At 45.6% G+C, this 20,823-nt stretch overlaps 1 protein-coding gene across 4 annotated transcripts in view; it reads left to right on the top strand.

Moving 5' to 3' along the window:
- The window catches only part of TMEM63C (transmembrane protein 63C), a 169,591-nt gene that overhangs the window by 106,672 nt on the left and 42,096 nt on the right, over positions 1-20,823 (top strand). For all 4 annotated transcript variants that reach the window (XM_030214815.1, XM_030214812.1, XM_030214813.1 and 1 more), the window contains 3 exons: positions 9,780-9,860; positions 15,410-15,530; positions 16,725-16,858. In XM_030214815.1, the coding sequence (XP_030070675.1) occupies positions 9,780-9,860; positions 15,410-15,530; positions 16,725-16,858 (336 nt within the window). The remainder of the gene's footprint in view (positions 1-9,779; positions 9,861-15,409; positions 15,531-16,724; positions 16,859-20,823) is intronic.

Here is a 20,823-nt window from a genome sequence, read left to right as displayed (position 1 = left end):
TTACAGGACCCAAGGCAACATGGCTTTACCAAAGGAAAATCCTGCCAAACGAATCTTATTGACTTCTTTGACTGGGTGACCAAAGAACTGGATGAGGGACGTGCGCTAGATGTAATCTACTTGGACTTCAGCAAAGCCTTTGATACGGTCCCCCACAGAAGACTCATGAATAAGCTGAAAGGGTTGAACTTAGGACTGGAAGTGGTGAACTGGATAAGAAACTGGTTGACCGACAGGTGGCAGAGAGTGGTGGTAAATGGAATCCGCTCGGAGGAAAGGAAGGTGAGCAATGGAGTTCCTCAGGGGTCGGTGCTGGGGCCTATTCTGTTTAATATATTTGTAGGAGATATTGCTGAAGGGTTGGAAGGAAAGGTGTGCCTTTTTGCGGATGACATGAAAATAGCCAATAGTGTGGATATCCTGGAGGGAGTAGAAACGATGAGAAGGGATCTCCAAAAGTTAGAAGAATGGTCGAGGGTCTGGCAGTTAAAATTTAATAGTCCACTCAAGCCAAAATAATAACTGAAAATCTAAACACAGCCTCACACTAGCTATGTATATGTAGGATTAAACCTTATCTCACCTATTGCTAATAAAGATGGAGAAAAAAAAGCTTCAGTATCGCCACCCAGCCAGCCCAACACTGCAGGCTATAAGGCGTAGGCTCGGCGCGCCATCATATAGCTTAAAAAAACTCCATCAATATTTCTTAACCGCTAACACTCAGGTTGCTTCTCTCTAAGTACTAATCAGTCACAGATAACAGTCGTGTGTGTCTAAAGTTGTTTAGATCAACAATTTGTTTCTCCGATACAATCTCTGGCTTTTGTATTGTAACTTTAAGTATAAATCCAGTATGCCTGTCAGAAATCACTTAGCTTAATCACATCACTGTAGTGTTGTGCTCACAGCGGTGCCACCGGCTTCTCAACTCGACAGAGAGCCCCCGTTTCGCTAGTGCTGCATCAGGGGTTATGTATATATCTCCAATTGTATCCGCAATTTTGATCCAATGTTTTACTCTGCTACATCCAAAGAAAACTCACTGCTGGCAGCAGATTAAAACATTGGATCAAAATTGCGGATACAATTGGAGATATATACATAACCCCTGACGCAGCACTAGCGAAACGGGGGCTCCCTGTCGGGTTGAGAAGCCGGTGGCACCGCTGTGAGCAACAGAACGGAAAAACACAAGAAGTAGGAATTGTGTATGCAACAAGCTCTGGACTTGGTGGTACAGTGAAAGTGACAAGAAACCAGGAAATGCAACAGAACATGCGGTTTCAATAACTATGATACAAGTGGGAAATTGTTATCAGTACATGTTATAGATTTACATGAACTGGTGAATGCAAAAGAAATCCACTGTGCATAGATATTAATGAATAAGGAATTGTGGGAATGACATTATTCGAAATATGTACGGTCAATATACAAGGCTTGAGTTGTGAGTGAGTGTGGGTATGCATGAAAGTAAGGTAGAAATTTTTGTAAGATATATGTAAAAATATGAAATAGCTTATTGTTTAATTGAAAATAAAAAATATAAAAAGCATATAGTGATTATAGTGAGTAAGTAATTAAGTAATATACTACTACTACTACTACTTAACATTTCTAGAGCGCTACTAGGGTTACGCAGCGCTGTACAGTTTAACAAAGAAGGACAGTCCCTGCTCGAAGGAGCTTACAATCTAAAGGACGAAATGTCAAGTTGGGGCAGTCTAGATTTCATGAATAGAGGTAAAGTGGTTAGGTGCCGAAGGCGACATTGAAGAGGTGGGCTTTGAGCAAGGATTTGAAGTCAAGAAAGCTCGAAGAAGTGAATACTGTATTAGCTGGAACAAGATGCTAAACAAATAATGAAACAACTCTTTAATATAGTAGTGAATAATCACCGTAATGTGTCCACTAATGAAGTAGCAGAAAGAATCGTACAGCTAAACCGCTGTATATGACTACTTATCTGCAGATTTTTTTCAATGTTGTAAGGAACGCCAGTGTCACGAGGTTGGATCCGTACCCAGTCCAGGAAGTGCTCCCCCAAAACAATATCAATGAAACATAAATACAAAAACGCTGTATCAAAAATAATTAAAGACTACACGTCCCATCCTTGTTAGTCCTCGACTCAAGCTGCTGCACAATTATCTCATTACTGATTCCAGCTGAGCTTCAATGAATCTTCGTCAGGAGGAAATAACCTATGGGAACGCCAAACTATGGATTGACAAACATATATTAAAGAGTTGTTTCTTTATTTGTTTAGCATCTTGGGTTTTTTTATTGCCATTAAATTAGAGTATCACTGATAACATAAGAATAGACATATTGGTTCAGACCAACAGTCCATCTAGCCAGGGGTGTGCTGGTAAATTTTTAACAACAGGCTCTTTCTCCGGATGTAGCCAGCTCTGCAGTTGGAAGGGCCAGGGGTGGCCGGGGGGGGGGGGGGGGGGGAGCAACACTTGCCTCTCTCTCCTCCCTCCCTTCGTGTGGGCACGCTAGGCATACCTTTGCTGGCAGCCAATAAATGGACTGCCACCACGCCCAACGTCTTGCTCTGAGCAGCATGCTGGAACTTCTCTCACATGCTCGAGAAGTCCCAGCCTGCTGCCCAGAGCTGGAAACAAGGAGCGGGGAGCAGCAGTAGTCTATTTACTTGGCTGGCAGGGCTCAGCATCCCCGCCAGCAAAGTAAAAGATAATTCAGCAGGGGGCCCAAGCCCACATTTTGGGAGCCAATTGTTAAAGTAGCCATGGAGGGCCCTACTTTAACAACCAGCTCCCAAAATTCTTAAAAACTTAACAACCGGCTCTTGCGAGCCTGTGAGAGCCTGCTCCAGCACACCACTGCATCTAGCCCAGTATCCAGCTTCCAATAAATGCCCAATCCAGGTCACAAGTACATGGCAGAAACCAAAATAGTAACAACATTCCATACCAACAATCCAGTGGCAAGTAGTGGCTTCCCCATGTCCATCTCAATAGCAGACTATGGACTTTTTGTCCAGGAACTTGTCCAAACCTTTTTAAACTGAGATATGCTAACCGCTAACTGGACATTTAAATTGTTACCTTATCCTCCCAGCAGTGAGTTCTAGAGCTTAGTTATTCTTTGGGTTAAAAATATTTCCTCTTATTTGTTTTAAAAATATTTCCATGTAGTATCATCGAGTGCCCCCTGGTCTTTGTACTTTTTGAAAGATCGAAAAATTGATTCATTTTTACCTGTTCTACACCACTCAGGATTTTATATCTTTTCCGGAGATGGGAAGGCGGTAGAACGAGACGACATGAAATGAGATTGAAGGGTGGCAGACTCAAAAAAGATGTCAGGAAGTATTTTTTCACAGAGAGAGTGGTAGATGCTTGGAATGCCCTCCCGCGGGAGGTGGTGGAGAGGAAAACAGTAACGGAATTCAAACATGCTTGGGATTTACATAAAGGAATCCTGTGCAGAAGGAATGGATCCTAAGGAGCTTAGCCAAAATTGGGTGGCGGAGCCGGTGGGGGGAAGAGGAGTTGATGGTTAGGAGGTGAAGATAGTGGTGGGCAGACTTATACGGTCTGTGCCAGATCTGGTGGTGGGAGGCGGGACTGGTGGTTGGGAGGCGGGGAATAGTGCTGGGCAGACTTATACGGTCTGTGCCAGAGCCGGTGGTGGGAGGCGGGGCTGGTGGTTGGGAGGCGGGGAATAGTGCTGGGCAGACTTATACGGTCTGTGCCAGAGCCGGTGGTGGGAGGCGGGGCTAGTGCTGGGCAGACTTATATGGTCTGTGCCCTGAAAAAGACAGGTACAAATCAAGGTAAGGTATACACATGAGTTCATCTTGTTGGGCAGACTGGATGGACCATGCAGGTCTTTTTCTGCCGTCATCTACTATGTTACTATGTTACCTCAATCATATTCCCCTTCAGCCGTCTCTTTTCCAAGCTGAAGAGCCCTAACTTCATTAACCTTTTCCTCATATGAGAAGAGTTCCAGTCCCTTTAGCATTTTGGTCGCTCTTCTTTGAACCTTTTCTAATTCCACTATATCTTCTTTGAAATATGGCGACCAGAACTGAACACAATACTCAAGGTGAGGTCGCTCCATGGAGTGATACAGAGGCATTATAATATTCTTGGTCTTATTTTGCATCCCTTTCCTAATAATTCCTAGCATCCTGTTTGCTTTTTTGGCCGCCACCGCACACTAGGCAAAAGATTTAAGCGTATTGTCTACAACAACACCTAGATCTTTTTCTTGAGTGCTGACTTCTAAGGTGGACCCCTAGCATCAGGTAACTATGATTCGGATTATTCTTCTGAATGTGCATCACTTTGTATTTGTCCACATTAAATTTCGTCTACCATTTGGATTCCCAGTCTTCCAGTTTCCTAAGGTCTTCTTGAATTTTTCACAATCTGCATGTGTTTTGACAACCTTCAATAGTTTTGTGTCAATTGCAAATTAAGTCACCTCACTCGTCATTCCGTTTTACAGATCATTTATAAACTTCCTATAGGAACCTTTATCAAAACCTTTCTGAAATCCCAGATACACTACATCAGCCGGCTTACCATTGTCCACATGTTTGTTTACACCTTCAAAGAAATGAAGCAAATTGGTGAGGCAAGACTTCCCTTGGCTGAACCCATGTTGACTGTGTCCCCTTAAACTGTTTGTCTACGTGTTCCATAATTTTATTCTTTATAATAGTTTCCACAATTTTCCCCGGCACTGAAGTCAGGCTTACCGGTCTGTAATTTTCTGGATCACCCCTTGAACCCTTTTTAAACTACTACTACTTAACATTTCTAAAGCGCTACTAGGGTTACGCAGCGCTGTACAGTTTAACAAAGAAGGACAGTCCCTGCTCAAAGGAGCTTACAATCTAAAGGACGAAATGTCAAGTTGGAGCAGTCTAGATTTCCTGAATAGAGGTATAATGGTTAGGTGCCAAATGCGACATTGAAGAGGTGTGCTTTGAGCAAGGATTTGAAGATGGGCAAGGAGGAGGCTTGACGTATGGACTCGGGGAGTTTATTCCAAGCGTAGGGTGAGGCGAGGCAGAAAGGGCGGAGCCTGGAATTGGCGGTGGAGGAGAAGGGTACTGAGAGGAGGGATTTGTCCTGTGAGCGAGGTTTCGGGTAGGAACTGATGGGGAGATGAGGGTAGAGAGGTAACGAGGGGCTGCAGATCGAGTGCATTTGTAGGTTAGTAGGAGAAGCTTGAACTGTATGCGGTACCTGATCGGAAGCCAGTGAAGTGACTTGAGGAGAGGGGTGATATGAGCATATCGGTCCAGACGGAAGATAAGACGTGCAGCAGAGTTCGAAACGGATTGAAGGGGAGAAAGATGGCTAAGTGGGAGGCCGGTGAGGAGTAGGTTGCAGTAGTCAAGGCGAGAGGTAATGAGAGAGTGGATGAGAGTTCGGGTGGTGTGTTCAGATAGGAAAGGGCGAATTTTGCTGATGTTATAGAGAAAGAAGCGACAGGTCTTGGCTATCTGCTGGATATGCGCAGAGAAGGAGAGGGAGAAGTCGAAGATGACTCCGAGGTTGCGGGCAGATGAGATGGGGAGGATGAGGGTGTTATCAACTGAGATAGAGAGTGGAGGGAGAGGAGAAGTTGGTTTGGGTGGAAAGACAATAAGCTCGGTGTTACATTGGACACCCTCCAATGTTTAGGTACTATGGATAATTTTAACAGGTTACAGATCACTAACAACAGATCAGCAATTTCATGTTTGAGTTCTTTCAGTACCCTGGAGTATATGCCATCTGGTCCAGGTGATTTATCACTCTTTAACTTGTCGATTTGGCTCAGTACATCTTCCAAGTTCACCGAGATTTCTTTCAGTTCCTCATCATTGTCACCCTTGAAAACCATTTCTGGTACAGGAGATCTCTTACATCTTTTTCTGTAAAGTCCGAAGCAAAGAATTCATTCAATCTCTCTGCTATGGCCTTGTCCTCCCTGAGTGCCCCTTTTGCTCCTTCATGATCTAACAGTCCCACGGATTACCTCACAGGCTTTCTGCTTCTGATGTACCTGAAAAAGATGTTACTATGAGTTTTTATCGCCACGTCAAGTTTCTCTTCATATTCTCTTTTTGCCGCCTTTATCAGTTCTTTGCATCTAGCTTGACAATGCTTATGTTGCTTCTTATTTTCTTCATTCAGATCCTTTTTCCATTCTTTGAAGGATACTCTTTTGGCTCTAATAGCCTCCTTCACTTTACCTTTTAAACATGCTAGTTTTCGTTTGCTCTTCTTTACATCTTTGTTAATACGTATAATACATCTGGTCTGGGCTCCCATGACAGTATTTTTAAACAATGTCCAATTTGATCCACTCTATCATTGCAATATAATTTATACCCCGATAACACAGTGTCCCATTGATTGTCCTCACGCCACCAGGAAGCGCAGAATACTACTGGTTTAAATCATGATTTAAATCAAAACCACCCCAATGATAAAGAAGTTCTGTCGACCAAAAGAATAATTAAATTCATATAGAAACATTCAACAGAAAGCATCAAGATTCTTAGTATTAAGAAATGAGATTCTTTCTTTCAGTTCTGAATGATCATTTGTCCTTCAGTACCTATAATTTTAGATGTCACACTGAGGCATATTTTCAAAGCACTTAGCCTTCCAAAGTTCCATTGAAACCTAGGGAACTTTGGAAGGCTAAGTGCTTGGAAAATATGCCTCACTGTCACTATATGGTTCTTGATATGACTCCCTTCAGGGCCGGCCACAACCTCCTACGGTCTATTTTTGTCAGAGAACAGCCACAGTTGTCAGGTACCTGATGGCCATCAAGTTGTGTTTATTTACTACCAATAGGTTTAGTCTGTTATTGAGATGAACATGGGGGATGCCACCGCTTGCCCTGGGATTGGTAGCATGGAATGTTGCTACTCTTTGGGTTTCTGCCAGGTACTTGTTACCTGGATTGACCACTGCTGGAAGCAGGATACTGGGCTAAATGGACCATTGATCTGCCCCAGTATGGCTATTCTTATGTTCTTATGATTGAATGGTTAGTAAGATGGAGAACATGAGGTTGAGGGGATGATGCTTCAGAAGAGGAGGCTGGTGTGTGTCAGGTGGTAGATGAGGGATTCTCATGAGTTAGTGGGTCTGTCTGTAACCTTAAATCTAAAGGATAGTGAAAGGATGCTGTTATAGTTTATTAGCTTAAATTACCGCTGTACATAAAATATACCCAAGCGGTTATGAGAGTAGTTGTGACAAAACGCCTTTCACCCGCCTGGGGTTAACCCTGTGGCTACCTGAATCTGCACAGCATTGCCCAGACTCGCCTGCACCTGGGCTCATGCTGTTTTCTAGCACTTTCCTCCCACCAACCGGGTCCCGCTTGCCTCTGGGCTAGTCTCCCACTCTCAGGTTATTCCCCGGTGATTTCTAGGACACTGGGGCCATACTCCAGGGGGTCCCACAGTTACTAGAAAGCACCCACAGGCCCAAAAAACACAAACCAGAATTCTTAGTCTAGGACAGCAGAACTAATAAACTATATGTTTATTATCACAGAACTTGAACAGTGAACAGAAAAAGGTGAAATCAGCAAACAATAACAGTTAACTGAATATGGATAAATTATAAAACTATCTAAACATTTGTTACTACCTGGGTAGCACCTGGGGAGTTCAGGAACTTAACTGTTCACAAGCCTTTGAACAGGGTCTCAGGACAGAGATGTTTCTCCTCTGTACCCCCACACTGAGATTAAAGAAAGATCCAGTACCTCCATTCTAGATTTGAAGTCCAGAACTAATCAGAGCCCAGAGCACCAACCTTTTAAAGTATCTGGTCAATGGTACTGCAAGTTCCCCTTTTCTCAAGGCTAAATTGGAATAGAGAAATTAATCTTTCCCGCAACAGCTTTAAAACTGAAAACAAGTGCCACCTGCTGGTCAATTAGAAGAAATACATTTTCATGAAATTAATTATTTACAGTTCACAGGCCTGAAAACTCACTGTTTCATCACAGTAGTGGTTTAGTGATGTAGTTTGTGTGGAGTGGAAGGAGGGGCTATTATTGTCCAAATGGGTTGGAAGGAAGGGAGAAATTTTACACAGATTGATTCTTCTAGTACCAGAGGGGACACATGGCATCAGCTCATGGGGAATCACACATGGGGACCGATTGTATTAGAGAGTAGACTAAGAGGAGAAGTTATCAAGGTGCAGTAAGAGCTGGGCATTTTCTGTGCTTTGATTTACCAAGGAAGTCAGCAGCTGGTGGTTGCTCAGTACTGCAAGTTGCTGACTCCTGTGGTATGTGCTGAGTGCTGCCATTTTCCAAGATGGTGACACCAGGGGCAGGAGCGTATAAACATCACTCGTACTTCCTTTGTAAGCGATATTGCCCAAGTATTTTGGCATTGCTAATTTTGTGGTAGAGCCACGCACTGAGCAGGCTCTACCATGAGGCTTTCTGTATTGACCCCTGAGTGCAGATTATGAAGAAGGGAGCCACACATTTGGGCTATAATGCAGGGAATACAGATTCTGTGAAAAGAAGTTACATATTTGGATCTACAGTGCAGTGAGAAGAAGTTCCATGGGGGCGGAACTATATAGGAACAAGTTGCACAGCTGCACCTGCATTGCAGGAGGTGCAGGGGAGGGAGCTGCACTTGTATTGCAGGGAGTGCAGGGGAGGGAGCTGCACCCGCATTGCATGGAGTGCAGGGGAGGGAGCAGCACCCGCATTGCATGGAGTGCAGGGGAGAGAGCTGCATCCACATTGCAGGGAGTGCAGGGGAGGGAGCTGCACCCGCATTGCAGGGAGTGTAGGGGAGGGAGCTGCACCCACATTGCAGGGAGTGTAGGGGAGGGAGCTGCACCCACATTGCAGGGAGTGTAGGGGAGGGAGCTGCACCCACATTGCAGGGAGTGTAGGGGAGGGAGCTGCACCCGCATTGCAGGGAGTGTAGGGGAGGGAGCTGCACCCGCATTGCAGGGAGTGTAGGGGAGGGAGCTGCACCCACATTGCAGGGAGTGTAGGGGAGGGAGCTGCACCCGCATTGCAGGGAGTGCAAGGGAGGGAGCTGCACCCGCATTGCAGGGAGTGTAGGGGAGGGAGCTGCACCCACATTGCAGGGAGTGTAGGGGAGGGAGCTGCACCCGCATTGCAGGGAGTGCAAGGGAGGGAGCTGCACCCACATTGCAGGGAGTGTAGGGGAGGGAGCTGCACCCACATTGCAGGGAGTGTAGGGGAGGGAGCTGCACCCGCATTGCAGGGAGTGCAAGGGAGGGAGCTGCACCCGCATTGCAGGGAGTGTAGGGGAGGGAGCTGCACCCGCATTGCAGGGAGTGTAGGGGAGGGAGCTGCACCCGCATTGCAGGGAGTGTAGGGGAGGGAGCTGCACCCGCATTGCAGGGAAGTGAATTGCACAAGGAGCACAGGTTTTGTAGAAAAAGTTTGAAAATGTAAAGTGCAGCAGGTAGTACTGTGCATTTTTAGGTAACTGAAAATGTTCTGCAGTCTCAGAGTGAGATTTGCCCCCCTAGAGGTGGATTCCTTGAAGCTAAAGCAGCTGAATAGGGTGAAGTTAAAAAATAAGGCCAGCCCCAGCTCACCAATTACCAGCAACTGCATGTATGGATTACAGGTCTGATTTCTCTTCCTACCATAGGTAAATCCCAGACTGGCAGAACACATCGCCACTATGCTCCAGTCCAGTGGGAAGAGCTAAGCCGTGGGAATGGCAGGAATTAATGTACTGACAATCTGTTTGTCTTTTTCAGCGAAGCATACCCCAGCTGTACAGTGACTGATGTTCAGTTTTGCTCTGACGTGCGACGGTTGATGATGCTGGACGCAGAGAGGTGGGACAATGACTTGTTTATTCCCCCTTTTGCTACTGTACCAGGCTGTATGCATGCACAACTGCTTCGACTCCCTGTGCTGTACACACTATACTGAAACTCATACCCCTGTGTTATATATTGTAAGGGTCCACACGCTTGAAGTCAAGTACAGGATCCTTCTTCCAACAAATACCTCATTGAAACTTTATAATTGTAACCTATCTACTTTTAGACAACGTTAAGCCACATTGAACCTATCATTAAGTGGGAAAATGTGGGCTACAAATGCAGAAAATAAATAAGCCCTAGGTGGCCCCAAGAGAGCTGGTGTCTGTTGTATCCTATTGACTGCTCCTGGTTCTGGGCCTCTTTCTCACTCAGACGTCAACAAAACACTGTATATTTTAAGGCCAGGTTGTATAAATCCACAAGATAAGCTCCAGATCTGGGTTCCTAACCCCAACAATTTATAATCCAGGGATTTTAACTGTCTCAAGTTGTATGCAAATGAGGTCTTGGAAAACAATCCATTACCTTAGTTTTAGTCTCTTCCCTGGTTTGGATTCTTCCAGCTAAATGGCTAAACACACTTTTTTTTGGTGGTGGCATAATTCTTTTCACAGGGAAAGAGTTTCCTACTCAAATATACAGGGTATTCTTCTGCCTCGTTTCCTGGGACAGAACTGCCCCTCAAACCTGTCTCCGAGGCATCTGATTGTAGTATAAACCTTTTCTTGACATCAACTCCTTGTAATGCAGGAGCCCGATCTAAGCTACTCTTGAGCTGCTGAAATGCTTTACTTCCTGTTCCCACCATTGGAATTAGTTCGGTGACTCTTCTTAAGTATTTCTGTCAACAGACTCTCTTTTTCTGCAAAATAAGGTATAAATCTTCTATAATATCCACCAACTCCAGGAAACTATGTAACTGATTTTTGGTGGCAGGTTGAGGAAACTTCTGAATACTTTCTACCTTATCCAATAGAGGTTTTACTTGTCTTTGCACCGCAAGGTTTCTCAGATATTTAACCTTCCTTTGGGTGAAACAGCATTTCTGGGGATTCAGAGTTAGCCCTGTTCTTCTCCTTGACTGTAATACTGCCCTGACTCTGGGTAAGTGTGTCTCCCAATCCGGGCTGAATAAGTGGCTGCATACCTTTGGTGACGTTTAAGGATATCCTCAACAAGCCTTTAGAAGGAGGCGGCTGCCCCATTTAAGCCGAAAGGGAGAGACCTACTCTTATATAGTCCTACTGGGGTACTAAAAGCAGTTTATGCCCGTGATTCCCTAGCAAGGGGAATCTGCTAGTAACCCTTGATCAAGTCTAATGTGATTAAATATTCAGCTTGCCCCAACCAATCCAAAAGCTCATCGATGCAAGGCACGGGATAAGCATCAAACTGAGAAATCACATTGACCGTTGAAAATCAATGCAAAAATTTTGAGAGCCATCTGCATTCAGTACCAGTACCATAAGGCTAGACCAAAGACTCCTGGACTTTTCTACAACATCCAGCTGCTCCCTTTCCCTCATTTGCCTGATAATCTCTTGTCTCTTGGCCTCTGGTAGATGATAAAGCCTCTGTCTCACCACCTTCCCTGGAGTGGGTTGGATCTCATGATAAATCAGATGAGTTTCTCCCAGAATGGAGTCAACACATCTTGAAAGGACCCCAAGGGCTCTCCCATTTCTGCCTGATGCCTGCGGGTTAACTTTGGGTTCACCCAAGGTTGACTGTTCTTGTGCTGCGTAGGTCTAGTAGCGCTATAGAAATGATAAGAAGTAGTAGTACACTTCATCTATCTGGGGTCTCAGATTCTTATTAGGATTACAGTAGGATTATTAAAACCCTCTTTGCCTCACCAAGGTTTTATAACATTCATATGGTAAATTTGTTTTCACCCTCGATTGTTTACCAGTTCATAAGTCAAGGGCCCTAGTTGTCTCTTTATTATCATGGGATCTTGCCATTTGGCTTGAGAGATGGGAATTACCACTAGTACCTTACCGACCCCCTCTAGAAATCCCTTAATTGGGCACCTCAATTATAGTAATGCTTCTGCCTTTCCTAACTTCTACTGAGATTCTCCTGGGCTGCTTAAGTCTGGTCCTAAACCTTTTCAAATAGGAAGTCACATTGATGCCCCCCTCTGCCTCTTCGATCCACTGGTCTTTAAGGATATCCAAGACCCCTTGAAGGGTCTGCCCATATGGGGAAACACCTAGGGAGGCCTGAATGTTCTCTCTACATGCATATAGTACAAATTGGAGACGCTGATCCTAATCATCACACTTCCTTAATCCTTTTCTCAACATCATCTTCATGGTTTGATTAAACCTGTCTACCAACCTGTTGGTTTGAGGGTGATAGGCTGAGGTGTGGACATGCTTTATGTCAAAGGCTTCCCATTCCTGCTTCATTGTGTCCGCCATAACATTGGTTCTCGGATCTGTCAATATTCCCTTAGGGAAGCTCACCTCACGGAACAGTTTTTAATCAGTTTGGAAGCAGTAACCTTAGCCAAAGTAAACTGCAAGGGGAAAGCCCAGGGAAATGTAGTGGCCTGGTCTAATATTACCAAAATATATGAGAAAACCTCTTTTTATTTTTTGTAAAGGTCTCCACCATATCCATAGCCAACTGAGTGATCGGCTCCTTAATTATGGGTAAGAGGGCTAAAGGGGCCCTAGCTGGAAGAACATTGGAAACTTTTTGGCACTCCGGGCAGGAGGAATATTGTTGCACCTCCTTAAAATTCCCAGGCCAATAATGTATCTGTGCCAAAATGTCTGAACAGTAGGACAAAAGGTTCAGGGAACTACCAGCTGCTTCCTTACACCTTCTTCCCTGATTCCAACTCAAACCTAGGGAAACTCCCTCTGGTCTGACACTCTGTTTTCCTATAAGCCTGCAGCAAAGCTGGATCAGCCTGCTGTTCTTGAGCAAAGAAAGGGAGCTTCTTCACTACATCCTCAGCTACCCAAGGTATTGACTCCCCCTGCTTCCAGGGCCCTCACTGCCTGCATCCTTTCCCTCCTTTCTTTCCTTCTCCTGGCCTTGGTTTTTCTCCCTTTACCTAGAGGTTCAGTTACCCTGTACAATATCTTTCCTTTCCAGAAGACGGTGTCATCCCCCAGTTCTCTTCTCCTTCAGCCCTTCGAGTTTGAGGCCTGGTAGATCCATCCCTTCCCCTTCCTTTAAACACTTGGAAGAATTGCTCCTGTCCAAACCTAGAATCACCTCATAGGGAAGACAGGAAAGGATGGCCACCCTTAAATGATTACAGGAGCCCCTGGTATTTTAACCACAACCCCTGAACTGGATATGGGGTGGAGGCTCCATGTGTACACTTTATCCCAATAGTGCCCTCATAAAAATTATCATCCTCTGACAACTTCTGTTTCACTTTTCCCGAAAACCTCCCCAGTGACATAGACTGGGTTGGCTCCTAAATACAGCAATGCTTGGACAGGAACCCCTTCAATCACTAAGCCTTTCCTATTGGGGGCTTCTAGCTGTTCCGCTGAGGCTTTTCTTCCTACCAGAGCTGCCCTTTCTTGACAGTCCTTCCTATGTTCTCCTTTACAACACTGATAGGATTTTATCCTCTTAATCTCTGTACCTATGGATGAACTTTTCTCACCACCCTTTCCTGCCCTCTTCTGCCATCCCAGGCTACCAGACATATTTAAAGCCCCTATTCGCTATGAAAAGGGATTGGAATGGGGGGAGTCTGCCTCAAAACAATGTACTCTGATACCTGTGTGGCCTCTTCTACTGTCTTCACCCCCTGCTTTATAAGCCATTCCTTCACTTTGGGGGGTACTGAATACAGGAATTATTCCAATACTATCTGTTCCATCAACTGAACCACTGTTTTCTCCTTGAGCTCTAGCCATTTGGTGGCCAAGTCTTTTAACTGTTAAGATCTTAAAGTAGTCCCCCTAAAAGTTCTTCAGTAGAAATCTTTGGATAACCGCATATGGTTTCTAATGGCAGCTTTTACTGCATCATAATCCTGAGCCTGGAATAGGGATAAGGTCTGATAGATAGCCAAAGGTTCTAGCCCATTGGTCTCTTGGCCATCCCACCCATCTAAAACCAGACATTCCTACCACCTGGGATCCATGTCCATCCTCGAGGGCAGTCAGATTCCTTCATCCACACTTTGTTCCAGCCGTCTTTCAATAGCCTTAAAATTTCCTTGGAACAAGTTCAAAAGAGGCTGCTTCTATTGTCAGCTGGCTTCCAGGGTATCCTGTAGCAACTTCTGGGACTCTACCCACTGTTGCTTGAATTGGCCTGCCAGCCACTGGAACACATCCTTCGCTTCCATCTTGCTGGAGATAAACTGTGAAGAAGAATGAAAAAGAAAAACCCAAGTGTGATTCCTTCAACCAGGGAACTTATCCTCCCAATTCCTGTCACCATCACCACCACCCTTAAAAATTTTCTCTTACCAAAAGAGGCCACTGAGTCAGGCTTCTCTAACAGTAGCTAGAATCATTTGGTCACAGTTCAGCAGGGAAGTTCACCAGATCCCATCCTTGTATCCATTTACTATGTATAAGCCCTCCACCAGCACTGAAGGTTCACACAGCACTCCATCAAATAAAGGATTGTTCTTCCAACAAAGGTTTACAACCCTGGGGAATGCCAAGAGTGCTGGTGTCTGTTGTATAATATTGACTGCTCACAGGGTCCTGGTTCTGGGCCTCCTTCCAACTCAGAGTGAACAAACCAGTTCAAAATCCAAACCTCAGGAAAACATTGTATATTCGAAGACCAGTTTGTATACGTCTACAAGATAAGCTCCAGCCCTGGATTCCTCCCCTCAACAACTTATAATCCTGGGATTTTAACTGTCCACAAGTCGCATGCAAATGAGGTCTTGGTAAAATTCAGTGCCACCTTTTTAGTCTGTTTCCTGGTTTGGGCTCTCCTAGCTTTGGGACCCCTGACAGCTCCTCCCCTTGGGATAGTTTTCTCACGTAACAGGCACTATCCCCCACCGCATGGCTGTCAACCAAAATGTTATAGGTGAGTTTTCCCAGTAGAAAGGAATTCTCTCATCTTTTCATATTTCCATACCTAGTGTTCTATGAAATTGTCTGCAACAGAGCAGTCCCTAAACTCTTCATCGGACATTTGGTCCTCTTCTTGTATCTCAGGTACTTCTACTTCCATAGGGGTGGGTTCCTCGAGCCTCTCATGTCCCGCTAAGAGCTCCCCCTCCCTAGGCCTGCTGGGAGCCATTATATATTGTGTACAGAATCCAGGAAGGCTCCTATGCGCTTTTGACCCCTCCTCCCTTCCCCTGCTACTCCAGCCCAGGAATTCTCTAATTCCTGGCATACCCTGTGTTCCCAGCACCATCATTTCCCTGGGGATAGGGACTGTGGGGTCAGGCTCAGACTGAGGCTCAGGCATCCACCTAATTATGACAGTACACATTGCCCTGAGACTCCCACCCTGTGCTTTACACACGTTGTCCTCAGACTCGCACCTTTGGTTGCATTCAGGTCTGGTCACAGAAATCTTTTCTGCTCTTGTTCCTTCGGCAGGCGCAAAGCCATGAAGGGTCGTTTGTACTTCACAGCAAAGGCACAAAAGGAGGGCAAGATTATGATTCGGACTCATCCCTGTGCCCGGATCTTCTGCTGTAACTTCTGTGGCTTCCAGCAGGTATGAGTAACCTCATAGAGAGAGGGTTGGATGGTGGCTTGGAGGCTTAGGGTGGGATAATGGAAGGTGGCAGTAGGGAAAAGGAGAGAGATGTGTGAAGATGTTATAATGCCTTTGTATCACTCCATGGTGCGACCGCACCTCAAATATTGTGTTCAGTTCTGGTCGCCGCATCTCAAAAAAGATATAGTGGAATTAGAAAAGGTGCAGAGAAGGGTGACGAAAATGATAAAGGGGATGGGACGACTTCCCTATGAGGAAAGGCTAAAGCGGCTAGGGCTCTTCAGCTTGGAAAAAAGGCGGCTGAGGGGAGATATGATAGAGGTCTATAAAATAATGAGTGGAGTTGAACGGGTAGATGTGAGGTCTATAAAATAATGAGTGGAGTTGAACGGGTAGATGTGAAGCGTCTGTTCACGCTTTCCAAAAATACTAGGACTAGGTGCGATGAAGCTACAATGTAGTAATGTAAAACGAATCTGAGAAAATTTTTCTTCACTCAACGTGTAATTAAACTCTTTCATTCGTTGCCAGAGAATGTGGTAAAGGCAGTTAGCTTAGCGGAGTTTTAAAAAGGTTTGGACGGTTTCCTAAAGGAAAAGTCCATAGACCATTATTAAATGGACTTGGGAAAAATCCACTATTTCTGGGATAAGCAGTATAAAATGTTTTGTACTTTTTTGGGATCTTGCCAGGTATTTGTGATCTGGATTGGCCACTGTTGGAAACAGGATGCTGGGCTCGATGGTCCTTTGGTCTTTCCCAGTATGCCAAAGCCGTAACGGTTACCTAACACCGTCTGATATCTTGATCTATACGGGAGTAGACATAATGCTTTGTTGAAAAATGTGCAGCTATATATATCTGTGTTTTGTGTGTGACGGTGTGGAAGGGAAAGAGGCATTCTCGAAGAGAGAAAGTTGATTTGCATTCCCTTTCCCACTTGTCCACAGGAGAACACAATCGGAAGTTCTCAGTATGTCCATTGCGCCTCAGGTTTCCTCCAGGCACAGAGCAGGAGTGCTTAAGTGACTTGACAGTCCAGAGCGAATACACAGCAGGGGTGGGATAGATTTGGATGCCGGGTCTTTTGGGTCACATGTCTGGGTCTGTGCCACCAAGAAAATGTTCACGTTCCTGATGAAGCCCTCCAGAAACGACCTTAAAAAGTTCTCTCTGCTTTCTCCTCGGCAGGTGGATGCTGAGCAGTACTACGGGGAGCTGGAGGAAAGACTGACAGATGAATTCAATGCGGAGCGGAACCGCATCGGCCTCAAGCGCTTGGACATGGCTTTCGTCAGCTTCCAGGATGAGAGGATGACAGCGGTGTGAGTGTGGCAAGTTGCAGGCTTCGGGCTGCTCCTGTTCTGTGAGCAGCCCAATGCCAGTGAGAGGAAGCTGCGACATCCATCTTTTTCCTGTAAAATAGGATTAAAGCACTGCCCCTGTTCTCCTGATGAAGAGTCCCGATGCAATCCCACGTCAGACAGTTTTTCACTTAGATTGCACAGTTCTCTAGTTAGGAGTACTTACCCTCTCACTCACTGGCAGGGCCGGTCATAGGCAGAGGCGACCAAGGCGGCCACAAAGGGCCCCGCGCCTAAGGGGGCCCTGCACAGCGCGCCTCAACTCTGCCTCGCTGGTGCCTCCACTCCAACCTCCGCCACTGCTCGCCTTAGTCGCCTGAGATGATCCCCATTCCCGCAGCTCAGTCACTCCGCTCCTGCCACCACCGGCGCGGCACCCACCCCCAGCTTGGGCCTGCTGAGCCCGCTGTCAGCTCCCGAGTCCCCGGACCCCGGCGACTAACTGAGCGATGCCAGCGAGCCAGCCCAGGCAGCAATGGCCCCGCCCCCGACGGCGACGACAGACAGTTGCAGCGCGAGGGCTCACCTCCAGGCTCCAGCTTCCCGCTCAATGTCCCGCCTTTTGATGTATTTCCTGTTTCCGGGGTCTATATTAAACATAAAAACAATAATTTATTAAAAAAATGTATATATATATATACACATGCATATAGATACATATGTAGTAGGAACCATAATCATTGATGTACGTATATATTACAAATAAAAATAATAACATACATATACTCATATATTAGGAACCTTAAAAATTAGAGTACATATACATAACATATATGTCAAATTTTTTATATGTTATAGACCCCTGACGCAGGCGATGGGCGGTGAAACACGGACCGTGTCGGGTCCATTTAAGTATTGCTTCATCAACGTATACAATTAAAGACTTTATCCCCTTTCTTTGAAGGCCCTTGGTGCTTTTTGTTTTGTTTCTTGGCTTTTTTGTGCTTCGCTCCCTCTCTCTGTTATACCATATAGAAGTCGGTCTCCTCACTTTTCCTGCTTAGCTGTCTGGGTTCCATCACTGATTATTGGCCGCTGCCTGCGTAACTTCCAGGTTGCCATTGCTGCCATTCCCACTCCGATTTCCAAACACTTCTTCCCCTGGTTCCAATCCCTTCCGATCACACCTCCCTTCCCAAAGGAAGGCAGCACCCTCTCCCTGCTCCACCCAAACCAAGAACTGCCCAAAACCCAAATGGTGCCTCACTCCTAGTCTTATCCCACCCAAAATCAGAACCCTCCTCTCAACCCCCCCCCCCCCACCCAAAATTAGTGCCTCCCCTTGGAGGTCCCCAGGGGCTTTCCTTAAAATGTCTCTGATGGTCTACGTGGTGGTCTGAGCAGATTGCTCCTGCCTTTTCATCACCAGATTTCAAAATGCTGACCTCTAGTGGAAATCTCATGGTACTACCACTAGGGTCCTGCCATGAAGCTGCTGCTAGAGGCCACTGTTTTGAAGCCTGGCATTGTAAGGGCAGGAGCGACTAGACATTGTTCCTGCCTAGACTACTCCCTAAACCACCAACATTTTAAGAGAAGCCTATGGGGACCTCCTGGAAGTGTGGCAGATCTCAGAGAGGGGGCACTGCTTGTGTTGGGAGTTTCAGAGGATTTTATTTGGGGGGACTTGTCACGTAACGCCTTATTGTTACCCCTACCACCCACCTGGGATTAACCCTGTGGCCACCTGTAGGGTCTGGCTCAGCACTGCCCAGGCCCACCTGCACCAGTGCACATGCCCCTGAACTGGCATACCCTCCACCTACCTGCTGGGTCCTGTTTGCCTCTGAACGTTCTCCCACCCCAAGTTTTTTCTCCGGTGATTTCTAGGGGCACTGGGGCCACAATCCTAGGGGTCCCACAGTTCCTAGAAAATACACACAGACCGAGAATACAAACTTCCAGGATTCTTAGTCAAGGACAACAGAGCTAACAAACTAATAGGTTTATTATAAAAAAAGAAGTTTAAACAGCAAACAGGAACAGGTAAATTAACAAGGATTTGGTGTTAAAGCTAGCTGAAAACGTTTTACTACCTAAGTAGTAGCTGGGGAGGTCAGGAAAAAGAAACTGCTCACAGGAATTGAACAGGGCCTTAGCGCAGAGGTCTACTCTCTGCATACTACCAGCTGAGACTGAGGAGTTCTAGCACATTCTGGGCTAGGTCTTTGTCCAGGGCACAGAGCATTAGCACTATGGATGTTTGACCAATGACACTACAGGTTACTGTTCCCTTTTGGGGAATATAGCTGAAAAGAAAGACCTCTCACAGCTATAATGCAGAGATCAAACACTCCCTGATGGCCAACCAAGGGGAATACCCCGAAGGAAAAAAAGTGTCATAGGTCAGCAATGCAAATCACAAAGCATGGGAGCCCCCTGTTCCGTCACAGGGCTGATCTTGGAGGGGGGTTCAGGAGGGACGCTGCTTGTGTTGGGGGGGGGGCACTGGTTCTGTTGGGTGAGAGTTCCAGAGGAAGCGGGGGTCTGTCTTGGTGGGGGTGTGTTGACCTTGGATGGGATGGGGCCAGGAGGGGGTGCTACCTTTGTAGGCAGATTGGATATAACCACTGGGTAGCAGTTTGAATACTACACCTGGCAGCCAGAGTCCGGATATTCAGTGCCAGTACTGAATATTAAGGCCTAATTTTGACAGCAGCAGCTGAATATTGACAAGAATATTTGTGTCTTATCATCATAATGTCTGAGTCGATAATATCACATTGGCATCTGCAGCCTCTTATGTTAGTTAGGGAGAAGGAATGGCTGAAAATAAGGTAAACAAAGGTTTATTTATTTTATTTATTTATTTGTTACATTTATATCCCACATTTTCCCACCTATTTGTAGGCTCAATGTGGCTTACGTAGTACCGGAGAGGCGTTATAGACTCCGGTGTAAACAAATACAAAGTGGTGTTGTGGTAAGGTAAAGTTCATGTGGCACAGCCACACTAGGGAATCGTTCAACGGAAGAGTTGTGTTATGTCCATTACGTACTTTAGTTTTGTTGTGTTGCAGAGATCAGGCATTTATGTTGGATTGGTAGGGTATGCCTTTTTAAACAGGTTAGTTTTTAGTTTTTTCCGGAAGTTTAGGTGGTCGTACGTAGTTGTCAAGGTTTTTGGTAATGCGTTCCACAGTTGTGTGCTTATGTAGGAAAAACTGGATGCGTACGTTGATTTGTATTTAAATCCTTTGCAGCTTCGGTAGTGCAGATTTAGGTACGTTCATGCTGATTCAGATGTGTTTCTAGTTAGTAGATCGATCAAGTCTGTCATGTATCCGGGGCTTCACCTTAGATAATTTTGTTAAACTGGGTGCAGATTTTGAAAACAATGCGTTCTTTGATTGGGAGCCAGTGTAGTTTTTCGCGGAGGGGTTTTGCGCTTTCGTATCGTGTTTTTCCAAGTATAAGCCTAGCTGCCGTGTTTTGAGCCATATGAAGTTTCTTTAAGGTTTGTTCTTTGCATCCCGCATAGATTCCCTTGCAGTAGTCGACGTGGCTTAGTACCATTGATTGTATCAGGTTGCGAAATGTTTCACGCGTTTGAGTTTCCACATTGAGTGTAACATTATCTTTGTTCTGGATGCCATTTGGCTCTCTAGTGTTAGGTTACGGTCCATTGTAACGCCAAGGATTTTCAAGCTGTCTGAGATAGGAAGGGTGTGATCTGGGGTGTTGATACTTGTGGGTTTCTCCGCACTATGTTGGGATGAGAGGATGAGACAATGTGTTTTTTTCTTTATTGAGTTTTAATTGAAATGCATTTGCCCAATGGTCCATGATATTCAAATCCTCCTTCCTTCACTGCCTTGGGCAATTTACTTTTCCTCCTCTTGCTTCAAGTAGTGGGACCTGCTCAGACTATGAACTCCCTGGGAATGGGGCTTATAGTGTCTCATACCACAGGCTGCTCTGAGCAT

Source organism: Microcaecilia unicolor, chromosome 9 (assembly GCF_901765095.1).
Source record: "Microcaecilia unicolor chromosome 9, aMicUni1.1, whole genome shotgun sequence".
Taxonomy (NCBI): domain Eukaryota; kingdom Metazoa; phylum Chordata; class Amphibia; order Gymnophiona; family Siphonopidae; genus Microcaecilia; species Microcaecilia unicolor.
The sequence above is the reverse complement of the archived record's forward strand: the minus strand, read 5'-3'. Positions and strand labels throughout refer to the sequence as shown.